The 25,881-nt window shown below is 40.2% G+C and overlaps 1 protein-coding gene across 1 annotated transcript; it reads right to left on the bottom strand.

Annotated features, from left to right (window-relative positions):
• Positions 1–452: 452 nt before the first annotated feature.
• On the bottom strand, positions 453–25,881 carry LOC111657087 (SH3 and cysteine-rich domain-containing protein 2). The gene is made up of 11 exons (XM_023409071.2): positions 25,432–25,881; positions 13,706–14,081; positions 12,231–12,325; positions 7,051–7,135; positions 6,729–6,841; positions 6,540–6,603; positions 5,516–5,571; positions 5,260–5,348; positions 4,546–4,597; positions 2,909–3,046; positions 453–2,597 (listed from the first exon to the last, which is right to left on the bottom strand). The coding sequence occupies exons 1-11, from the start codon at positions 25,519–25,521 to the stop codon at positions 2,499–2,501; spliced, it is 1,257 nt and encodes a 418-aa protein (XP_023264839.1). The 5' UTR covers positions 25,522–25,881; the 3' UTR covers positions 453–2,498.

Below are 25,881 nucleotides of genomic sequence, written 5' to 3' on the forward strand. Positions count from 1 at the left end.
TTCCTTAATAATTGTCAAACAAGTTTGTTTTGTTGCTAATACTTTTGTACCTTAACTTAAGTAAAAATGTGATGTTTTTACAGAAGTTCCAGCATTTATGAGGTAAAAAACAGTTTAAGGTTTCAATTGCCTTTTGATATTTGAACACTGCAGCAAGATTTGACAAATGAAATGCTCTTTTCCTAATTGTCATGGTCTTCAGAACTAAACATTGGACTGAGAAGGAGAAACATTATTTTTTGTCTCGCATTGAGGAAATAATCATGAGTGCAGACTTATAATAGAAGCACAGATTTAAAGCTGCAATGTACTGCCTTTACTGATAATGCCATAAGCTCTTTGCAAACCAAATCTTCATTTCATCCTTCTCAGCCTTCTTGACAGAGAAAAACCAAGGCACACAACCGAGGAACAAAGTATGAATTATTTCTGAATTACAAAGAGCACACAGCTTGAGAGTTCATCTGACTTTATTGAGAGATGTGAGGCTCACAGGGCAGTTGGCCATGCAGAGAACTAGCCTGGTCGTGTGCATTAAAGTGAGAAAGGGAATTCACCTGGGTAATACTGATCCTGAGCCAATCTTGGTTCTAGTCAGTGATGGTAATGTTTAGGATTAGCATGGTGCAGACTGATCCAAGATGGACACGTTGTAAAAGCTGCAAGACTCCTGGAAGTTGGAGTTCAAATTCAAATCTTTAGCCACACTGCAAAAGTTTACACTAATCCGTGTGAGGCGCCGCTGGAAATAAGCAGAGTACAAAATAAAGTGAGTGACTAGAACTGTTGTGCATAGTATTTGAAAAGATTTGTGCTGACAGGGCTTGATGTTAATTGAGCATAGAGGTGCATACATTGGTAAGTTGGACCATAAACAATAATCTCCTGTAAATTATAACTGTGAAGTTAATGCCCTTAGTTGGCTCCTGGATAGCTGCAAACCTCTTGCTCAGAGTGCTATTCAGAGCCAATATATATAGTATCTTCATAAGGCTATTTACAAATACTGTCATATTTTTATTTACAGTTATTGCTGTAACAAAGGCAGTTTGTCACTGCTTTATGGTTTATACTGACAGCAATATATCAGATGGTGTGAGGTGATTTTGCCTTTTATCACCTTTAATTACAGCAACAATTAACAGTCCCTAAGTGTTACTTAAAAGTAACCACATGTGCTGGGAGAAAAAGTAGCCATTCATCAAAAATTCAACACGTCTTTGACAGCTTTGTTTGACAGCCTTTCTCACTTTTTTGACAGAAAAACACTGAGTTTGGTTTTGAATTCATCATCCTGAATTGCAGTATTTCTTTGCTCTGCTCTTCCCTGGAAGAAAAAGCATGTAGATCAGACAGTCGAGACAGCACACCGTCCTCACGTTGTAGCACACAACCAGATATGACAGCGAGTATTACTGGACATTACATACGGATAAACAACGCTGAGAGTACAATGACAGGAAGCAGATTCTAGTGATTGATTTTAGAGTTACATGGAGCGGAGTGAACTATAAAATCTGTGTGTGTTAGTGTGTGTAGAAAGGGTGTGATTGAAGGGCATACTGAGAAAGAGGCTCCCCGAGGTGCACGGAAAGCATTTGTCACATCAGAGCTGTGAAGAGCAAAAATGTACTGTAATCTAATCACTGGAGAGCAGTCTGATAAACAGAAACCCCAGTGTGTGTGTGTGTGTGTGTGTGTGTGTGTGTGTGTGTGTGTTATGACTTTCATTTGACCAAAATGTAGCAGAGAAGACTTTTGGGTTTTTACATAATGTAATACCTGAATCATTTTCTAGTCAGAGCATGAGTGAACCATATGCACATCATGAATCCATATCACAACAGCAGATGTGTGCACATCGTGAGCTGCAGCCTGCACATCCAAAACTGGATAGTCATAGTTTATATCCTCAGCTGAATCTACTAAAGCAAATCTGTGTAAGGGTTTGAAACAATCGACCAAAACATGTTGGCACAAGCAACTACGATAAACAGCTACAATCTTTCACAATCTCTTATGTCTCTACGCAAACAATGAAATGAAGACAGTTTGCTCACAAAGTCCTTTAGGCTTGGACACGCATTGACATCATAATAAAGTAGTCCTCTCCCCTTTTTCGCAGATGGAAGGCTAATGGAGATGGCTAGTGAGGTAGCCAGACTTCCTGCGCGCTCATCCTCTGCTATATGATGCTACATTTCTGTTGTGAATGTGTATAAAACCACACAAAGTAAAGTTGTGCTACAAGAAAAGTAGCTCTAAAGAACTCTAAAGAAGCCGCCCCCTCCTTTAAGTCTTAACCTTTAAAATCCTCTCCAGTAAAAAGCAAAGTTGTGGATCATCGTCCACTCAAGCTGCTACTTCACTGCCAGATTTTGGAGGGGTTGGGGTGGGTGGTTGGCGGTCAGTGAGGTGTTGGGTAAACACTCCTGAGTATTCCTCCGTCATAGTGAACTTCTCTATCAAACTGAGGGTCAAGGGGAAGTGAGCCGCCATCATATTTCTAGCAGACACTTCACAGGGACCAAGCCTCTCTTCTTCCCGCTAGTCAGCCGGAGGAAACCGTCAATCTCCTCGTTCTTCCCCACACAGATCTGCAGAGGGGGAGTCAACAGTGGGTGAGGGAAAGGTGGGGTGGGGTGGGGGGAGGAGGAGTGAAGAATATTGAGCAGGAGGAGGTGCAAGTGACATTCAGTGATGTGATACAGTTTGTGGACTGAGGCTAAAAGTGAGCTGCATTGGAAGCCATAACATGTTGTCCTCTGTAATCTCAGCAGTTTTCTGCATGAATTTGCATACATTTTAAAATGAGAGAGAGAGAGAGAGATAGAGAGAGAGAGAGAGAGAGAGAGAGAGAGAGAGAGAGAGAGAGAGAGAAATAGTGTGAATTTTAATGCATGTTCACCTGGGCCTCTTTTACAGTCATCTGGCCTTTGTCTCGGTTACCGTGGAAACCAGTGGTGACCTTCCACACCCGCTCGCCAGGGCGGACCCGCTGCACAAAGTTGGCTGGGAAAAATCCTACCTTGTCTTTGCTTTTTCCCTGGTTAACACACACACACACACACACACACACACACACACACACACACACACACACACAGTTAGTCTTTGACAGATAAAGTATAAATAGATATTTTCTGTTCTGTACTGAGGCTTAAATAGTAAATAATGTTCCTAATTGCTTTGTTTGAACCACAGTACAAAAACCTTTAATGATGATCTCCCTCAGTCTGAGTAAAAATCACCCTCTACACAATCCCACGCCACAATTTGCTGCCCTCTTGACAAAAAGAAACCACTACACTTCAATCATCTGCTGCTCATGTTTCAACACAAATAGCAAAACCAACACAGGCAGCTTCCACCACAGTCCTTGACAGTCCTTGCCTGCGCATACACAATGAGATACTTTGCATTTTCATTTTTGTTTACTTGACCAGTTGCCTAAATATGCATCACATTTCTATCACAGTAACAAAATGAAATTGGAATGAACCAGTACAATTAGCAGGAAAATGGTTTTGTTCCCTAATTAGCAACATCAGTACAAGAACAAAAAGCATCTGTATTTGCAGATCCCTAATCCCCCTCTATTCTCTTCAGAGACTCTGGCAAGCAAGCGTACAAATCCCATGAGTTTCAGAGTCACATGTTTTGCTTATATCAAGATATTGGCCATTAAGACATGTTTGCAGTGAAATAGCAGATTTCTGTGGCGTTTAAATGTGACTTTTCTAATTGGGGTTTGCAAGGTTTAAAATTACAGTTAATCTCAGTACATTAACAGTTGTATTGTTTGTGTCATTTTACATAAATTTACATTTATTTGAATTCAATATTGTACTAGATTTAAATCAAATAAAGTATATTTTGTCCCTTCACCATAAGCATTTAATTATGAACTGTCTAACACTAAAATGGCCTTAGAGATGGGCAAGAACAACGAGGTGGCTTTTGTTTTTTTTGGTTTGAACTATGGCTCCAGCAGCAAAAACATTAAATGTAACAAAGTGTTTAGTATCTGCACATTTTATTCAAATCACTTAAAAGTTCTTTCTCTTAAATTCATACTGAGACTCTTTAGAAAAGAGAAAATATGTCTCCTGCCATTTACTGAAGTGTATATCCCTCTACTTTTCCCTGGTGCTTCGTTTATGTAAAGACCTGTCTGTCCTGTGGCAGGTGAAGGTTAAGATCTTCAGCTGCCTCATTAAACACAGACTGCAATCTGTCTTCTTTTCCTCTAACTAGCTCTGCTAACATCCACAACCGATGTCCTTCAAGCACATCCACCGACTCTTCTGTCTTAGTGTCTCTGATAAGCTGAATGGAACGACTTCAACTGAGGCTATGACTGTGGAAGTAAAGGTTATATGTGTGGGACTGTGTGTATCTATTCAAAGGTAATCCTGAGAGTCATGGTGAGAGTATTTTACTCACCTACACACTGGCTTAGAACAAAGAAAGAACGAAAGATGGATGGAGAGAAAATGTACGGACACAAATTAGTGCATCTGAACAGAAAAGATTTTTCCCCACCTTCCACCAGTCCTCGTTGGAGTCATCTGTGACTTGAACTCTGTCACCAGGCCTGGAGGAAAAACAGACAGACACACAAAGCAATTAATGCTACAGTGGGCAACCTTTAAATAGCATTTCTACTGCTTTCATATCAAGCTATAATTCTGATTTGAGTCTTGTTTGCAGAAGTGAGAAGTGACAATACATGAACAAGATATTTCTCACCATTTCTCCTCTAGAAAACAGAGATTTCACAATTAGGTTAAAAGACTAGGCTTTAATCAGGAAGCACTCATCACTGTATGTCACTCTTAGAGTTCTTGTCCCATGTTGTTTCACATACACTATTGTAAATGTCACTGTGAAATTAGTTATTCTTTGAGGAAACTGGACTGCTCTGTCCATGTGAAGAGACGCCTCGTGTGCTGTCTTCTAGCACAGCATCCTCCAAACTAGCCGTGGGTGTCATACCACACTGAGCGGTTTCCTGCACCTACTAACATACAGACTCTTCCTCTTCTGTCACACACTCGCAGCTGTTTGTCCTTCCCGGCCTCCCAGCACCGCTCCTCCTCCTCCCACCCCGAACCCTTCAACCCCCTACAATCATCCCGCTGAGGAGGCAGATGGTGTGTGAGTGTCAGTAAAAATTTGGCCAGGTGAACATTTCCTCCTATCTCAACTGATTACTCTCATACACTGAAATACAGTATACAAAGAAACTGGACTGACTGTAGCTCCAAGTCATTCTTCTCCTGAGGCAGGAACTTGTAAAGAGCCACATAGGTGTGGATGGAGTGGACCTCTACTCGTTTGGGAGTCTGACAAAAACACAAATACACAGAGAGAAATTTAAAGATTGTTATCGATATGTTCCTTGTGTGTCTGAAACTGAGTGAAAGGGATGGAGAGTTTGAAGGGGGTTGATAGAGTGCAGTTTCACCAAGAAAAATAAGGCTGAAAGATGAGAGGAATGCTGACTACACACCTTCAGGCTGACCCTGTCTTCTGAATCAGCCTTCTCGCTTTCAGGAGGAGTGAGCACTGGAGAGACAGACGTATAACCACAAAGAGAAAGGGAGAGAGAGAGGGAAACACAATATGTGAGAGAGAAAGAAAGGTCACGTGCAAGATAACGGAAACAGGGGGGGAAGAGAGGGGGTGCAAGAGAAAGGAGAGAGAGAGAGAGAGAGAGAGAGAGAGAGAGGCCTTGTCACTGTGCTGCAAACAGAAGGAAGGCCGAAGTCAAGGTCATTAACTGTAAAGTGGCAGCACTACAAACAGAGATGATCCGCTCTCCTGGGAATATAGACAGAGAGGGAAAAGTACTGGGTAGACTCACACACAAGCACACCACCTCTACAGTGTACTGTGTCTTATGGTAATACGGTTCTTTAACTCTTGGACATTTGGTTTGCATGGCTCCTTTGTCAGAAACATGTTGCAGAGGAAACAAATAATCTGAACAATACATTGACGATGAATCATCCGTCTCTGAGTTCAATGCATTGTTAGTCTAAATTTCTGTTTCTCTTTCAATGATGGATGACAATGACATTTAAAGGAATACTTATTTGCTTTTATTTAGTTTAGAAGATTGACACCATTCTGATGTCTGTAGGGTAAATGTGAAGCCGTGACCAGCTGGTTGTTAGCTTAGCTTAGCACAAAGACTGGATACAGGAGGAAAGCCTCATAGGAGGAGAAATGTACTGCAGGAAAGGCAGTGATGTCTCCGAATAGCTGCCTTGCTAGACCAGAATGCAATCTTTCCACATAGATAAAAGTAGTGTTGAAATTTTTCAGGTTGACAAAAGTCTGGGAAAATGTAAGACATTACTACAGAAACAGGAATTAGATGACACAGGTGGGTAAGCAAAAATATAATCTAACTGACCATCACAAATGAAAGATGTCCAACAGTGAGAAGAGTATCTAATGGCATGTCAACATTCATCTTACAGCACGACCATTTATCAGTTAGAAAGTCAAAGGAAAATGATTTGACTTACTTCCTGGGATGTGCTCCTCTTCAGCTATAGGCTGATTTTCTAGTTTGTCTTGAGGTTTTTCTAGCTAGAAAAAAGAAAAGGTTGCAGCCAGCAAAGTCAAAAACATTCTACGTATAATTGATGTCAGCATGAATTGAAATGAATGACTGGTATTGTCCCTGTATTTTATGTGTATGTGTGTTTTCATACCTCATGACAGGGCGACTCTGAGATACTGCCGAAGCTGGAGCGACTCATCTGAGCCAGCGACGTCCCATAGCGCAGTGCTTCATACACAGGGTCGACAATGCCATTATCTGCTTCTACACACAGCCAGACAAGGTGGAACAGAGCAACATATGTGCAATTTTATAGCTGACACTATACTGACACACACACACACGCCCCTGCACACATACACAGTGACCTGTCAGGCATCAAGGACTGAAGGCCACAGACGTGGTCATTAGTCATCCTGAGATTTCAGTTGTTTGGTGCTGTGTTGAATCAGCCCAGCGTTTCCATCACTCACCCTGAGCAGCAGGAGCCTCTCTGACCACACCCAACGGATCAATGGTTAGCAGAGGAGAGCTGAAGTTTCTCTTGAAAGCTCCTGACTGAACGCCAGCAGTGAGGCGGGGAGACAAGGGACAGAAATGGGAGGACAGGGGAAGGAGAAATTTGACTTGAGGCAGAAAAAAAAGACAAATGGGTAGATGTAAGACAATACCTGTGGTTTTATCTGGGAGAGGTGAGCCTACAGTATGTGCGATGAAAGCTGAGTAGCAGGCTGGGTGTTCTTTCAGTATTTCAGCTCAACTGAAATGTCCAACAAATCATTCTGATGCAGATATTTTGCTTATTGTCATCTCTTGGTACACATCCTCCAAACATCTTCGATTATTCCTACAATATCTGTGCATGTATGTAAATGTATGCTTTCAGTAAAGGGAAGTTTAGGCTTGTAAATCCACTTTTTTACAGTAAGGGGAACACTGAGGTCATGGTTAAATAATGAAAAAGGCAATGCTGTTTATTAGTATGGAACAGGGTGTGAAACTAAGACAACTGTCAAAGGAAAACACTAATGCCCCTTCTCCATCTTGACCTCCATACCCTTTACTTTTTACTTTTACATGACTGAATTTCACACTTCTTTCTGGCACTGAAAGGAAATCACTAATGCAGAAAAGCTGCATATGAAAGTAGTTTGTAGGAGGCAGCAGGGCTGCTGCACCGCCTCTCTTGTGGGTTACTTCTAAGAACATTTTGCTCATTTTTACATCAAGCTGTGTTGTGGTCGTTTCTCATCCGAACCCCTCAGTTTATGGACTGTAGGAGAAAGAAAAGAAGTCATAATTTCACAGAGACCATAACCAGACAGTGACGACTCAACCTCTAATCACCTGATATACTGATGCAAACTGTTTCAGTGCTAAAGAGAATCAAAATGAATCCCTTTGACACACTTTTCCATCTTGACACATGTAGGTTAGATCACATGATATGATTTATCACTGCATTATTGCACTGGCTCTATCATTGCCCACTGATGGTGGCAATAATACATTCACCATTAGTTTTAACACTGAATTCCTGAAGAAATGTCCCCCAACACTGCTGTATGCCTAATGGAGTATGACAACTTTTTTTCTTGTCTGCCTTCAAGCAAATTTATCCGCATGGTTGTGCGTACTGAAGCACCACAAAGGTGTGTCTCTGTCACACTGTAGAGGAGAGCAGATCTGGTACTGTACAAGCTTTGATATCTGATCGTGTTTCTTTATTTAGCAGGAGAAATATGTTTAGCTACAGTACATGACTCATCAGACTAAGAGATAACATTACAAAGTCCTGTTTTTGACAGAGGGGCTGTGATAAATCTATTTTGTGTTCTGCAAATAGAAACCGTTTATAAAGATAGTATCTCAGCTTTATTTATCTCTTTTCATCTGTTTTACAGGAAGTGATACATGTTGAAAATGACATAAGACAAACGTATTCAATCTTTGAATTATCTTCCTGCCATCCTGTGACACGTTCATTGGTTGAACTAGTTTCAAAATAAAATCAAAATAAAATCAAAATAAAACAGCATTTACGGGGACATGTATTATTTTGCTGACAACATCCCTCATGTAAAACCTGTTGCTTTTTTCCCTGCAAATAAAAGTAAAATACATATTCTGCACAGGCTACATAATGTTACAAGTGAGAAATCATTTATAAATAATTTATCTATAGACTGTCAATGACATCAGCAGTGTCTGATAATCAGAGTAAAGGAATATATTAATGTCAAGGACATGAATCAAAATGACCGCCATGATGATATGACAGATATTGTGAGTGTAGACTTTAAGTACAGAAGTCATTCAAAAGTGAAACATTGCTTTGAGGTACTGAAGGAGTGCGGTGGCTGCTGTCAGACTGACAGAAAAGCATTTGCCTAGAATCTTGTCTTCATCTCGATCACAGAGCAGAAACTTAACCTCTACACTTGAATGACGACATGAAACTATGACAAACTCAAAATTAGCAACATTTGTAATGATATCCAGCATTTGACAACAATTAATAAACCATTAAAATAGTTGCTTATCTGATGCTTGTCTCGGACAAATGAAAGATATGGATGGATGGATGGATAAAATAGAACAAAATTTACTGTCGATGGCCCTATCGATTAATTGTTGCAGCTCAGCAGAGACATAGAGCTCTGGCCAAGTTTGTGATGCTTTTTATATGAATATTGTTCATTATCATTGTTTTAATCTATTTGTCACAAAGTGCTTCACAGGAAACACAGGACACAAACAAAATAAAAGAGCTGTGTGTAAACAAACTGGGCAGATGCTTCACTCACTTCCAATTATGCTAATTTAATGAGTGACGATTGGCCTCATCTCCAAACTGAAACAAACTAATGTGCTCAGAACCGGTAGATAAATCATTTCCTCCTCATCAGAAACCTTCCCTTTCACACCAAATAGCCAAACGCTACCCTTACGTTTGTATCTCAGCATATTAGTAATGGTGAGTGTAAGTCTTTAAGACATGAGGCAAGAGACAATTTCACACTTTGCTTGTGTGTGTGTTGCTTTTCTGCAGGAGTAATTATTTTGTGCGGAGCTCAGCAGGCTTATTTCTTCAATCAAACTGTAATACATCTTTAAGTTTGATTAACATCGATTAGCAAAAGGTTGTCATGATTCCAAAGTCATTTAAAGCCGCTCGATTCTAAGGACATTTTAAAACAATTGGTCATATATGAGCGAACAAAGCAAACAAGCTGAGTGCAAGCCAGATGACCTGTCGTCATCTATATTCCCCTTTCATTTTTAATTTCTCTACTTTACATAAACACAGGCTTGTGGAAGTTGAGCCTGCTCAAATTTGTCTTTTTATTGTTTGTTATGAATGACCAGAGGTGGAGGAAGTACTCAGATCTTTTACCACGCTGTGCCAATACCTGTTACATGGAAAAGTCATCTATTAAAATGTTGCTTAAGTAGAAGTCCTCATTATGAAGAACTGTCTCTTTCTTTTTTTTAACTGTTCTATGACATTTTATAGGCTTATAATCATCTATGCATTCACCTTTAGGCAGCATTTCAGTGTTGTAGCTGGCCAAACTGGAGCTCATTTGAACTACTTTATACGATGATTAGTTTTTAGTTACTGAGTTGTGAATCTTTTTTCTGTCAAAACATTAGGCCATTTCTACCTGTTTCCTATAGAAATCAACCTGTATCAAGAATTTTCTAGAAATAAGTGTGGGAATCTTGAAAGACAACAGAATAAGGAGATTTTTGCAGTTTGTACAGTAAGTAAAATGTTACACTCTACAAACTAACCAGTAACTATAGCTCTCATATAAACGTAGTGGAGGACAAAGTTCAATATTTGCCTCCCTACATAGATGTGTAAAGTAGCATAACATAAAAATACTTGAGTAAAGTACAGGTATCTGAAAAGTGTACTGAGGTACAGCACTGTGAATGACTTACATCATATGTGCACTGATATATTCATAGTTAGTCACACTAAGATGAACTGCTCCTCCTGGTCTTCACTGGACTCTGCTGCTGGTTGACACTCTCCTCTCTCCTCCCTGCAGCAACTACATCGCTGCTCTGTCTTGCCTCCAGTCATCCCAAGAGTGTGACTGGCATTTCGACTCTGCTAGTTTTCCCCACCAATCACATGGATTAAAGTATAATATCATCATGATGCCCAAGTATTTCTGCAACTACAGGGACATTTGATGCCTTAAAACAGCTCTACAGTCCATTTTTTCTACATTTCTTCTCGATTTTCAAATCTGTATGATCAGTATTCCACAATCTCAAAATTGCACCTGAATAATAGTGGCACTTAAAATGCAATCTAAGTAAAATTTCACAAGTAAACTATTAGCACACAAACCAAACACATTGGATGACGCACTTTGGTGTCAGTGAACCCCAGACATTAAGTTAGGTAGATTTACAAGAAGTAGCCTCGAACTCCATCCGGTTTCTGTAAAATGCCTAATCCTTGCTTTGATGAGTGTGCAGTGATCGAAAAGGACACTGCTGAAGGCTTGGCGAGAGCCTGCCGTGTCATATCCTCGAGGGATTGTGAGCGCCTCAAACACACTGAATTTCACACTGAATTAGCCAGACCAGCTGGTACAGGGAGATATTGATTTTCCAACAGAGTTGAGGGGGGGCCGGGAGAGGAAATGTAGCGCCCAGACAAGACAGAGGAAGAGAGGACGGTGTTATTTGAGAAGAGCAGCACATGCGGCAGGAAGGACAAAAAGGCTGAGTGAAAAAATGTTGGGACCTGGCCACTGAAACTTTATCAGTGTCATCCTCTTCAGCTTTTTGTTCCTCTTGTGGCATTTATAGTTGGTAGATCATTTTATCCCATTGCTACCCTTTCACACATTTTCTGTGTCTTGGTCGACTTTTCAAAGCTCTGGTCAATCCACATTCCATTTATAACCCCTACCTTTGTGTGTCTGCTGGTTTGAAAAGGGATTTATCCTCCTTTAACAAGATGGGGGCTTTGAGGCTAAGCATATTACCAGGACTAAAAGCTATGCCAACTGACTGAGAGAGACAATTACAGCATCCAGTTGCTATTTAATTCTGCTGACACAATGCATTCTGGCTTAGTCTCTGCGCTACAGAACTTGTGCGTTTCCAGTGCATTTTAAAAACAAATGCACAAAATATGAAAAAAAACTTTGTAAGACACATTTTTGACCATAGTAAGCCGATAAGCTCAGAGTGAAGTGCATTGAATTTAATATTATTAATTAATAAAAAAGCCAAGCTGACCGGTGATTAAGCATTTTATCCTAATGACAGTTGTCTTCTCAAAGGTGACATTGTTCCCTTCCCCAAGACAGTGACTGATTTCATGGAATGAGAAAATACAGATGTAAAAGATGATAATAAAACAATATTAATCAATTAAATGTATGTCACTGGTACGGCTGCAAAACCAGCTACTTTCGTGAGACTTTGAGGAGAATCCAAGACAGTTTCACACCCATGTTAACACTACATGACTGAACATCTCCAGAAAGCTAGGTGTCAGAAGTCTGTGATACCATTTATTATATGTGGGCAGAAGGGTGAAGCTGTTAGATTCATAAAGATGGAAAGTTCCAGGCAGTGAAACCTGACGATACTGTAAGTCAGTCTGAAGAGTTCTTACCTTGCCAATACAGGGCTGCTGGGAGAGCTCTGATGAGCACCAGAGATGGGCCGCCATCTTGCAGGCTTTACAGCGCAGCCCCTGCTTTGAGTTCCCTGCAAAGACACCAACATTCACTTTAACACGCAGCCCTATTTGTCCACTGAAGACTGATGCCTGTCAATGTTTCTGTAAATGCACCAGATGTGTGTTTCACATGTGGAACCTGCACTGCAAGTAAACTGTCTAAATATCGGTTCTGACACTTGCATGCTTCACGGTCTGTGTGTAATATGTTTTCTGTGGACTGACTATATGTCACAAGGTACAGTATGTTAAATGTTCCTTCCTAGAGCAAATATCACAAAATGTTTTACTAATTAATAAAGCAACTGATACGTATTTCACACACAATAAACAAATTAAGAAATGATCTGTCTGTATAAACTGAAACTGTTTAAATAAAGTCTCATCTAGAGCATAAGAGCCACAATACTGAAAGCACACTAAGACTTGGCCTTGAATTGTGACGGATCAATGTGCCTTAAAGACTGGTCAGGAAGCCGAAAACTTTTTCTCAAGCTTTACAGTTCAGAAGTGTGTCCCTCGTACATAATAACAATCCTGAACTGATCTGACGACTGAAACCAGCTGATTACTCTATACCCAGCCACACGCTTGCTTCTTTCTACAGTGGATTATAAATCAGGAGCAGTTTCTCTGGTGTCAATTTGCCAAAGCAAAAGAGGATTATAAAAGCACAGCATGGACTTGAGACACATTAAAATGTGAGTTGACATGTCTTTCCAAGTTTGTTTTTGGGTTAAAACTGAGTAATAAACTCTTAGATTCAAGGAACATGTCCTGCCAAGACATAAAGAATAACAAATTCTTTTCTTTGAGAGGCAACTAGCCATCCCATTTTAATGGATGCTAGTAAGACAAATGAACTGTCCAATTGATTTTGTTTTACGAACAGCACAGCTGAGAAATGTCCATATATCAGTTGTTGGAAAAGACAATACAACTCCCAGTGTAGGCGTGTAAAGACTGGACCACAGAGCTTGCTGTCAAGAATTTTCATTGAGATGATTTTGTGCTGAAGAAACAGAATGTCCACAGTCCTTTGAGAACCACAAATAAAATTTGTGTCATTGTTTTGGGTAAAGTGGCAGAAGTTCCAGGAGCAGAAATGTCTGCATATACTGTATTGTGTTTTCTGGTTTTAAAATGATACTTTAAAGCAAATGTTAATCCAAGCCAGAGAAGCACTTTGATATTCACTATGTTTACCTCACCAACATAACTACTAACATTAAACAGTATCTGATGATTGGCTTAGTTCCGCATTTTGCAGGAAATTCCTCCTGGAACACATTCACTTTCATCGTGTGAGTGATTCAACACACCTTGCCAACATCTGCATCCTTTCCATGAATTAAATATTAATTTTTCAAAGAATCTGGGCCAGTCGTAAACTGGATTAATTAACCTACCTTGGATCATGTGTTTGCATCGCTGGCAGCTGGCAGGCCTACGGAAGACATGCTCCTGGAAACAGTGGGTCTTGACCGGCTGCACCGGCAGGGCCTGAGTCTTTGGCTGGGTTTTGGAGGTGACGGACAGTGAGGGACTGATAGATGGTGAATGTGAGGACAATGAAGGGTTGGGACTGACTGTCGGGGACAGGGAGGGAGAGCGCTCATAGGCCAGGGGGGACTCAGAGAAGGGGGGAGGAGATGGTGGAGGTGGCGGTGTAGTGATGAGGCCTGAGGGTGGGCGGGTTTCGCCATTGCTGCGCTGGAAAAAGTTGTCCACACTCTTGCTGCGCATGACTGACTTGAAGGACAGGGAACGCTTCAGCCGCTGCAACTGAAAGAAAACAGGAAGATAATAATTGGGCAATGTCATATTTAATGACAATACACACAAAGGCCTTACAAACCATTTTCTCAGTCAGATTTCTACTCCGAAGATTTTGGGGTTGCTTGCTGACACTGTCAATTTAATCTGATGAACAGACATGTGCACACACACACACACACACACACACACACACACTAAACAAAACACACACACACACACACACACACACACAGGTGGTGAAGTTTTTGAGTGCTAAATACTAATTAAGGATGTTGTTTTGTGCTGTTTTAGGCCAGTGAGGTGCAGCAGAAACAAGCCATGAACACAACATTGACAAATTATCACCTTCTAACTTGATACTGCAAACGTGTTAGCAAGCAGCTGCCTATTTCCACATACACATGCAGCAACAGCATCAGCCTTCCATTTTTTTGGGGGTGACAAAAGTGACTTGATTCATTACAACATGAGACAGTCCAACCCTTTCTTTTATTTATGACATTCTGCACTATAGAAGTGGCTGTAAAAAAGTAAAAAAAAAGTGCCCGACTCAAGGGGCTGTGCAGTGTTTGAGAAATCAGTCTGTTAAAAATCAGTCTGTTTGCTCTACCCTCTGACTGCCCTTGCCCTGCCAGGCTGGCTTCTGATCTTCCATCTTCTTCTTCCTACCCCTTGTTCTTTAGATCCACCGGAGTCAATACCCCTTAAAATTCACATTTGATTAGTTTTATTGAGCGGCCTGCACCCTCGCATTTGATGCTATTAGTGATGCATGGCAAACATCGTGTTTATCTTTGACTGTGCGTGCCTCCATTTCCCACATGCTTGCCATCCAGTGCTCTTGGCACCAATAAAGGGAAACTGATAATGACAAACAATTACAGAGACTTAGGAGCGATGGGACCCAATATATGGAAATAATAACTGCTCCGACTCTTAAGAATGGCCTGGAGAATGAGGGCATGGATGTAATAGGTCCCTCAGACGGTAGAGTAACACCTCGATTTACACAGAGCTCATTAACTGCCTATGTTTGTGACTGGGTTAAGGACATTGTTATGATAATCAGAGTCCTGCCTCATACCTTCTTTTACTTTTCTGGCATTAATATGTTTGTTTGTAGCAATGTAGGAAAAAACTGATGTTTCCTCTGCAAGAAAAGCTAACTGTATATCCTTCTGTCAGTTTTATGTGTGTTATATGGATGAAGGTAGCATCCTCATCATGTCTATTGCACCTCTGAGCCTTGAAAGCCACCACATCGCCCATCTGCACTCCCTCGCACAAAATTTGATCAATAGCATTGAGCAGCTTCCTCTTTTTCTTCTTTAAGCTACAGATTCACAGATGCCAATTAGTTTGAGTGATGAAAAGAGTCCTCTCTGTTGACCCATTAGTGAGTGCTTCTCATAAATGTTTTCTACAGGGAGCTGAGTCCATGCTTTCCTTAATGGCCTCTTCTTGGCTCGACTGGTGGCCCATTCAGTAATGGATGTTCTTCTCTATTAGATTTTTTTTTAACTTGTCTGGCTTTGTTAATCTTCCTATACTGAAGGCCTAGCTTTGCTTCAGTTCCAAGGGAAAAAGGAACAATTTCCTCAGCTACAATCTAGGCCACACATGGCTGATAATCAATAGGCTAATATACCTCCCTGAGTTTTTACAAAGATTAAAGGAACAAAGACATAAATGGGGATTTAACCTAGGCAGATGTGAAAATTAAAATACAATAGTTTAATGCTTAATGTATTTTGTAATTTGTAGCTTTAGATATAATTGGGCACTACTACATTATATTGACAGGAGGCAGTGCACAATATTTCCATCATAATCTATATGGTCTGCAAGAATGAAAGTAATATATAAAAGTTACATGAATAAGATGTAAGTGGGTGTATTTATACAGTTCATCAGTGGGCCTATTATTCAACAGCTTCTGTATCTACATGATCCCATTTAACCGATCCTATAAAGTTTATGCTTAAGTGCTGTCAAAGAAATAGACCAGCAAAAGTGTTTTATGACTGCTCTCCACATGTACAAAGATGCAGTATAATTTTTGCAGCTTGGCAACTGTTCTGGACACTTTCATAGTTCAGCATTAGCCCAAGATAAAATGCAGAATACGGCAGAGAGAATGTGAATGCTCGTCAAATTGTGTCACTTTTTATGGGACTTTTTTTTTTTTTTAATAAAAAGGTTTTAGTTTGGCCCCTCACATTCTGTCGTTGCCATCTGTACTTCATACTGTTCTGTGTTCATCTGAAGAATGAACAGGAGACTGCCTTACAAACAACTTGCTCCATCACTTTACCTCAGCACAACAACACTCTTCTTCTCTGTCTTTTTTACAGGTGTGCGAAGCAGCTGCTCAAGATTACAACAGAAACTCAAAGGAATTTAACCTTATATTTTACAGGAAAGAAACTACTTTCCCTACCTCAAAATTCCAAATAACATAAACTTGTTGCTAGAAAATGGCGTTTACACTTCCAGTTAAAGGAAATTTAAACACTATGGCATACAATGACACGGTATTTTACCCAAAAGTGTTTACCCAACTTGGACGTGAGGTCCATAAATAAAGAGTTTTACCAGTTTGGTGTAGAAAAACTTGACCGTTGTTCCATGGACAGAGCCCTGACCTCAACTCCATTCAACACCTTTGGAATGAACTGGAACGCCGGATACAATCCAGGCCTTCTCAGCCAACACCAGAGCCCGACCTCAGGGACACTCATGGGGCTGATTGAAAGAAATCTCTGCAGCCAGGTTGAGAAATCTTGTGGAAAGCTTTCCCAGAAGAGTGGAGGCAGATAAAATCCCATGGTGTTATAACGAATGCCCTAACATTAGTGTATTTGACTGACAGTTTCACAAATGTTCTGCCCTCTAACAAGCTCTGTAACTGTACACTGTAATTTGAATTTAGTACATCCAAGCCATATAGTAATATAGTATCCTCTATAATAACTACCAGAGGGGCTTCTGATTCCACTGTGGTGAAGCCTACAGAGCCTATTAAGCCTGTTAAGGGGATGTGATCATAAAAACAGGGTTTAACCTGTGGTCTTTAACACATTTAGGCAAGTTTCTTGAGAGAAAAACTAAATTTATCCAGTCATTCATATTTAATTCAATGTAAGTGCAAAGTAGAATTACAAATATAACAAAAAATATAATTAAAGCTGCCCAAGCCTCTGAAATTTTAGAGCTGCACACAACCACTATTTTAATTATCTCCTAGCCTTTGTGATTACTCTTATTATATATGCATGGCTTTGTGTTATAGTGTGTGTTAGTATAGCTTTTCTCTTATATCCCACAACGTCCTTCCCTGAAAGCAGAACATAAGTCAAAAGCAAAGCTCTAATGAATGCAAATCTCTATATTTCTCCGTTCTCTTGTGTCTCTACGAAAGGTTTAGAAAAGTCTATTTATGGATCATAGAACTGGAGACCCATCACACGCTGAACTACTGACAGCAATTAGCTCATCACAGTGCAAGTAGTGTAGTGCACTAGAACAGACTGTGGTTCGAGGAAGACGATGAAGCAAAGAATAAAAGACAAGGAAAGTATGGGGGCAGTTAAAGGAAGAAGATAGGTAAAACAGAAAGAAGAAATGGAAAGAAAAATATAATAAAAGATGAGTTAGACTGAAAATACCACACCGCCACTATCAACACCCTTGTCTTTGAAAGCCCAATAATGCACCGGGGCCATTCTTGATCGCCGCTCTGACAGACACGGTACGAGCGGTACAGTGGAGAGACAGAGCCGATGTCTCGGCCTTGTTCTTCAGCTGTTTGAAAACGAGCACAGAGCGGAGAGATGTTTGGTGAAGGCTTCTATAAATAGGCTGTTGTGAGGAGTGCCTGGATAAATTAATGATTAAGAAGTGGGGTGGGTGCGTGTTCACACAAGATGCCTGTGAAAGGCGAAAAGTCATCCTGCTGCCACTACGATGCAAAGGCAACTCCCCTTGTTTTTCTACAGTGTCTTTTTGAGGAACAGCATCATGAAAGAAAATCAAATCTCTCCAGTAACAGTTATAGATTTCAACACATCTTTAAGTTTAATAGTCAACTTCAGTTTAGCCTTGTTCATACTCAGTAAAGACAATTTAACTTTCTAAAAGAGAACACAATTTGTTTCTTCTCTGGAACCTCCCCTAAAAACGGTGTCAAAGATTATTTATTTAGTTAGAATTCACTCATGAAATAATAATCAGTTTCTGTGGGAAAGGTGGCATATATAATCTTTCAGTGTTTACCTATTATTCCTACATCTGGTCAAGGATGGACCAGGATGGTCTCTTGCCTCTCTGCAGAAGCTTTATCTGCAGTTGGGACACAGTTGAGCGACTCCCCACACTCCCCAGTGTCTGCCAGCTATTGCACACGACATGCCCACTGCAGAGTTTTTCTCAGGACATCTCTAGCTTCTGACGATATTCAAAGTATTACTGAACACACTGGAACCTGATTAAGTTTGGTATTCTTCTCGCAGTGACCTGAGCCTTGAATTAAAGGTGACCCTATTAGGCGCGGCTCCAGCAGGACATTGTTGGGTAAAAGTTCACCCACTGAAACGACCTTTTGTGCCAACAGAGAGCAGTAAGGCCTCACTGCACAAGCTGCACTGCTGGCGATAGGGCTTGAAGCAAATTGACAACTCACTTCAACAGAGTGATAATGACAGTTTAAATACAGTTTTTCTGTACAGTAAATATAACATTTTCTCTCTCCATTTCTATGTAGACCTATTAGAGGGATTTGGGGGGATTTTAAGTAGCTGAGACATTTACAGTCTTCTCAAACTACCCAAAAAGCACTGTGTATGTGAAGTGAATTTTTAGTATGGTCATTGAAAAAATAGTATTAATAATTACATTCAGATGTAATGACACTTTGATGTGTAATAGATTTAAGTTACTTCAGAGGTTCGTGTGCTCTTTTACAGACGTATTTGACTTCTCCTGTAGCCTATTATTTACCAAATCAATGTCATGACTAAGCATATTATAGACTCTATCAACAATAGATTAAGAAATTTACAAACTCAGATTGGCGGAGAAGCTAAAATAAGACTTTGCAGATGAGGAAGAGAAGCTGAGGTGTCCCTCTAACCTCTTTACACTGCATATTAATACATTAGGTGAAAGACAAGGCGTGAATCAAGGTAAAATGTTCTCCAGTGCTTCTGTCTTGTCACTTTCACAGCTCTGTGTGTGGCTACCAAATATCAGACTATTGTTTGAAGGGCTGTTTCTTAGTGATGCATGAGCCTCTTGGTAGCAAAGACTCCACCAGCTCACAGGCTGTCTGCCTGAGTGTGCAGCAAAAGGAGCTTGCATTTCCAAATCCAGCCCTTTAAAGGGCTTAACTGCACAAGGAGCTTTTGCAGTTAGCATTAGGTGACTGTCACAACATCTCTTTGATGTTCACACAATGGTGACAGAACAACACTCATTGGGGGACTCACAAGTTGTTTACATTTGATTAATGGATGATCATTTACACCCACTAAAGCTGTACTGTCTTACATTCAACAAACACAGAGACATAAAATAGTGATTATCTGTCCCGTTTTTAATTTGAAACGCAGCCCTATACCGACTGTTATACAGTGAGATAAGTGACTTGTATATTTTCCTGTTTTCTGTGGTACATCTAAATGAGTCACTATTGTCAGTCAGTTAACTTGTTTAATTCACTGTAGGTTTTTGTTTAACAGTCCCACACCAAACTCAAAGTCCTTGGGAATCAATTAAAGTACAAGAGTACAGAGAAACATCGAGAGGTGCAAGGTGCAGGGCAAGATTATTATATCTGTATTCAAAGTATAACTTGGATCCTTGGGTTTGTTCAGGAATCTCTCTCTCACATAAATGAGGGAGAAATGTAAAAGGAGAACATTTTCTACGCAGGTTGAATTATTCAGTTGATAAAACAGTCTTACACTTAGAGAGAAAGTCATTTATGAAAAAATATTAATAATGAAATGTTATTTCAATGCCAGTGACTTGCTAGCAGTACCCTCTTGAGTTGAAAATAAAGTTACATCATAGTTGCTAGGCAACAGAAGGTCTTTATGAATGAACATTAGTTGTTAATGTAGTCAAAGTTGTTCAGGTTTTTTCAAGGTGAATCTGTCATTCAGACTGAAGATCAGAACTATCCATTATAATACTTTATTTCCTCAACTGCACTAAATCAACAGCTTTGCCTTTTAGAGAGAAAATAATATAACTGTCACTAAAGCAGCAACCAAAGGTCAGTAGTAAACAGAGGACTAAACAAAGTGCATACTTATTCCAAACAGACTCCACTCTTACCCTGACACTGCACAAGGGACTCTGCTGGATCAGCAGCATTTTAGATCTCAATCAAGGACAGTAATTCAATGACTTCACTATTAATCATACACTGCTGGGCCAACACTGGACTCATGAGCAGGATGGTGACGCTGTATAGAACATTAAGTTGGTTTATCAGTTTGCGTTCTTTCACGGATGATGCAGCGTTCATGTCCTGTTCTTTGTGTATTTTCACTTCATTTGTCACTGTAAATTTCCATCTCTCTCCATCGTTCTCATTTTGCCTGTCTCCCTCTAATCATTCATCTGTTCTCAGAGTCAGACTAAAGTTTGTTTCAAAGGTCAGCAGTACAAGTCAATCATTCTGGCAGGCGAGATACAAACATATCATGGTATGTCAGAAGTCAGTTGAGTGACTGATGTATCCACCCTGCTAACAGTGATATGGAAGAAACAAGCACAAGGAGGATGAACACACTTTGTTCAGAAATGTCATCTACACACAGTATCATCATCATCAGTGGTACACACACATGCTGGTACACATCAGCAGTTGTATTAAAAAAGTTTAGTTACTTACTGACACAGGAATCGAGAACTTAGCCAAGTGAAAATGAAATGTCAAAACTGTCAAAATTAATTAAATATAACAGCATCATTTTCCGGTTTTACAGCTAAACATTTGAGTAAAATGATTTGTTTAGTGAACTGTAAAAATAACAAATTGGAATTTGAAATTGAGTCTTAATTAATAAAGAATGCAAACTGTTGTTTGGTTAAACCGACTGATCTGGCAACCCTGGTCTTGCACAATTCTCATCCTATTCTTAAATCATCTTTACACTTTCAAACACTCAGCCAGTCATTCAGCGCTGCGTGGGGGGGTGGGGGGGGGGGCGACGAAGACATGAAGACAGAAAGATGAAGAGAGGGGGAAGTGCAGGTGGAAAAAGGTTTTGGTTTTCATTTAATGGAAAAGAGATAGGGAATACATACTCTAAGAGTGGAGCAAGAAATTAATTAGATAAGAAGGGGAGAAAGGATGCTGATAGGAAGGTTAGTGAGTAAAGAGAGCTCTGGAAAGTTAGTGTGAAGGGCAAAGTCGGAGAGAAACCGTTACCATCATTTCACCTCATAAAAATGTCTTTGTGTTGGCCGAGAACGTGATGGGCCGTGTGAAGACCCTGCGGACCGGGCCACAGCACCACCTTGCATTATCAGCATTTAAACTCACTGTCTTTTGTGAATATTAAACTTTATGTAGCGGCAGATTCTGGCATCGTGTAGCTTAAAGGGACTGTTTGACATTTCGGGAAATATGCTTAATCACTTTTTGCTGAGAAATCACTCTTATGTGTAGAAGGTAAATATGAAATTTATAGCCAGCAGCTGCTTAACCTAGCTTAGCATAAAGACTGAAAAGAGGGAGAGACAGCAAGCCTGGCTCTGTCCAAGGATCAAAAGCCACCTACTATCTCATGAGTGAGGGTAAATGGAGTTCCCCACAAGGATGTGAGCTTACACCGCATTTATTTATCCTCTACAAATAAATGTGTCTGAGAAGGTATGAAAACAGGACCATCCTAAAGTATGCAGATGACTCTGTTATTGTTAGCCGGCTCCGGGACAATGAGACCAGCCACGGCCCGAGATGACTTTGTCAAGTGGTGTGAGGAGTCCTACCTTCAACTACACATATCTAAGACAAAAGATATGATAATTTATAGTTGATATCATTTTGGAAGACTTGCCAACATATATGAACTCACATTAAAGATGACAGTGGAATGTGTTCAATCTTACAAATACCTTGCGACAATTATTGACACAAAACTTTGAGACAAATTATGAAGCTTTGTGCAAGAAGAGGGAACAGTGATGGTTGTGTCTGGGGAAACTGTTCCATTTCCACATTGACAAGAGCATGATGACCTTATTGTACTGTGCTTTTGTTGAGTTGATTTTATCTTTTTCTCTGCTGTCTGGTTTGGAAACCTATCTTTAAAGAGCAGGAACTCTCTGAATCAAATTGTTAAATGGTCCGGTAAGGTGACTGGTGAGTCACAGTTTAAATCTAGCGTCCCTATACACCAGGCATTTACAGCAGATAGCTGGCTCAATTTTAAATGACTGCCCCCACCCTTTGAACAGTGAAGTTCAGCTTCTTCCTTCTGGACAAAGGTTCATAGTCCAAAACTGCATAGTCCAGCAGCCATCACTCATATAATTTATTTATTTATTTATTTTTATTTACCTTGTGCACCTGGTGTTGTCTGTGCTGTTAAAGGCGTATATGTAAGATTGATAACTCTTTAATGCACACCAAATTTACAAATAAGCTAAGCTAACTGGCTGCAGCTTCATGTTAAGCATACAGATATGAGAGTGGTGTCAATCTCCTAATCCAAACTTTCAACAAGAAAGTGAATAAGCACATTTCCCTAAATATATAACTATTCCTCTAACCATTACTTTGTCTTTCCACACTTCCACTTTACACACAAATATTCCTCGTCATCATCAGATTTTCTGCACCTCACTAAATGCAAGACACCTGAACGGCATGTGCTCCAAGTGATTAGAGAGGAATGATAATATTTTTGGAGCTATCACCTTGCCTGTAGGTGGAGGAGGTGGAATAACTATCCGTTCTCTATCACAGTCTCTATTAGAAGCACTCTAGAAAGCTGGTGGGCTCACTTAGCACTGTAATAAATACTCTGAGAGCCGAGGGACGGCGGAGAGACAAGGAGGGAGAGGAAAGTGAGCGATGAAGGAGAGTTGATGAAGAGATGAGAAAGAGGCAGTAAGTGGAACTCAGGAAGAGAAAGACATGGAGGTAGAAGAGGGAAGAAGAGGTAGAAATTGTTATGAAATAAATAGAGCGATATGCAGTGAGAAGACTGAAAGTGACAGAGAGAAACCAGTGAAACTCTAGAGACACCCCAAGCAGACTACTATAAAAGAGACCCCAGTTGTAACACACATTTGATCTTTCCCTCCCCTTTTCCTCTTTTTTTTCTTCTGTGGGATGTGAATCCGTCATGGCTGCCAGCAGGGGCTTGGCAAACACAGAGCAACATGGGTGACGCAGCTCGGAAGATTGTTTCCTCCCAGTTCTGTATTGTCTGGACAGCCATTTGTGTGAATTATGACCCAGCCCCTAGCTAGACACAGCAAACATCTGCTAGCTGATTGGCTCATAAATTCATGCAGCCCCCTAACGCCCACCATCCATTGTGTTGTCTGTTGTCAAATAGAAACAACAAGAGGCCTGCTCTGTCGGGCTTGTTCCAGGTCCCTGTGGTGATGACTGGAAAAGGATTGCCATAATGTGATTTCTTGCTGTGATTGCTGCTGCAATTAAGGCTGTTCTTGAAGCTCATTTGAAAATGTAAAAAAAAAAAAAAAATTGTGATGCAGGAGATTTAGGTCAAGTCAGTAAATGAGAATTTAGAAAGAGCAGCCTCAGTTTGAAGTTCAGCTCGATTTTTTTTAATCAAGAAAGATCACTCAGCAACAAAAAGCCCATCTATTTTTTTTTTTTTTTTTTAAATAGTTCATAATTGAACTGAGGTTATTACCTGTGGTTTGCCAGCAAAGCAGGCAACCGCCCTGGGACACAAGAACTACAGGGAGCTTCAAGAATACAGTGTTTTGCGCTAAGTTCATTGAAAATTTGTCTGTGAATATGCACCACTAAAGGCTGTAATGTGGGTCCTGCTTTACTTTCTAATCTTGAGGTGCCATATTGAAGCAAGTCAAAATGTAGTTTTAAAACCATTATTATTATTTTCATTTTGTGTCTAATTTCTATACATTTTATTTAGCCTAAACAAGTCAAGTCCCACTGAGGTTGGAAACCCGAAGGGGACCTGGCCAAGATAGCTGCAGAAACACTTGCAAACAAAACAATGCAAAATCCGACAATGGATGAAACTACACTAAAAACGGGTAACAACACCAAACTAAGGCGAAAATTAAGTTAGCTAGAATCTAGTCCTGTATTCTGTGATCTGAGATATCAGATTCAACAATTTAAATTCCTTTTGCAGACTATTCCAAGTGGCTGGAGCAGAAAACGTAAATGCTTTCTTTAATCATCATGGGACAGTAGATGTGTAGTGTACGTCTTGTGATCTGGGATGATGATTATATGTTGCATATTTCCAAAAATAATATGGTTGATCAAATTACTCCTGCAACAACTCTGATGCTAAGTAGTATTCAATCAGAAAAAAACTGTAAAAAACAAACAAACAAACTGTATTTAACAGAGCATGGGGGGAGATTAGAGGGAACCAGCTGCTAATTTTTTGCCCAGGGGTCCCACAGCAGGTTAATCCGGTCATGCCTCTACCATGTTTGGCATCCTGTGCTCTGTAATGGTCCCAGTGGTTTTCTCAGAGAGGATATGCAAGGCCACCAGGCTCATAACTCCTTTGCTATGGGATGCTGTGACATGTACTGTGCAGTAGCCTATGTATAAAAACTAAATTATACTGCAGCCTCTTTCACACTATCTCCATTGTGCACCTCTGTCTGAAGATCTTTCTCTATAGACTAGGTGACTGATTCAAGGAGAAAGTCAGTAAGGGATAATAGTAGTTAGTGATGTTAAATTCATCATTGTAGTTAATGAAAACTCCAAAACCCTCTCTTGAATTGGCTTCTCAAACATATTGTTTATTCTCTACACATGCCACAGAGAACACACATGCACCTTCATGTAATCTTTGCCCTCTAACTCTAAGGTCAGCGTAGTTACAAGAAGTAAAGCGGCTTAGACTTGTTATGCAAGACATGCATACACTACAGAATTAGCCTCTTAAGAGAGAAAACAACTTAGTTGTGTGGGCAAGTCGACATTCCCATTAAGAGATACTTTCATTTACACACAGAGCAGGGGGTAAAACGAGTCCGAGACATAAATAAATATTAAACTTGGTCAAAATTCTCCACAAATGCTTCACAGCCTCTTTTTTTCTATGTTTTACCGTGAGATACTCCTCTATTTGCACAGGTGTGTTGTTACCTTTGATTCAGGTTGGCTGGGCACGGTCGCCTGGGGTCGGTGAAGGTCCCTGTTTTGTGGTTCATTCTCCTTCTCACTGATTTCCGTCATCTTGGATTAAGAGAAAATGCTCCTTCAGCTGCAAAACTTGAGCAAATTGATGAGTCCACTTCAACAGAGGAATGAGGAAACTAAGCTCACAGATGTTTAGACATCGCTACAGTCTCTAATCCAACGGAATAGAGCTAGTTTCGACTGTCAAGTCATCTTTCGTCGGAGGCATCAATCTGGGGATTCGTTTCTAAGTATAATAAGATATTCCGTCGAAATGGTGCTTATTGTTTTTGGGTTTCAGACTCTAAATTGACACAGAACAGGCTAATTAAACGTGTATTTCGCGGAGGTAAATATCCAGTAGCAGCAGTCAGTCGGCTTGCCCACTTCCCTCCGCTGTCTCGTTCCTCTCTCATG

Source organism: Seriola lalandi, unplaced genomic scaffold, assembly GCF_002814215.2.
Source record: "Seriola lalandi dorsalis isolate HSWRI2012SDOR001 ecotype SW California unplaced genomic scaffold, Sedor1 jcf7180002054383, whole genome shotgun sequence".
Classification (NCBI taxonomy): Eukaryota; Metazoa; Chordata; class Actinopteri; order Carangiformes; family Carangidae; genus Seriola; species Seriola lalandi.

What these genes read in the sequence shown, in the direction of transcription:
- LOC111657087 (XM_023409071.2), bottom strand. Translation starts at nt 25,521, where the DNA reads ATGACGGAAATCAGTGAGAAGGAGAATGAACCACAAAACAGGGACCTT. An exon ending in CCAACGAGGACTGGTGGAAG is followed by an intron (nt 3,047 to 4,545) that starts GTGGGGAAAAAT and finishes TGTGTTAACCAG; the next exon opens with GGAAAAAGCAAAGACAAGGT. An exon ending in TGACTGTAAAAGAGGCCCAG is followed by an intron (nt 2,598 to 2,908) that starts GTGAACATGCAT and finishes CCCCCTCTGCAG; the next exon opens with ATCTGTGTGGGGAAGAACGA.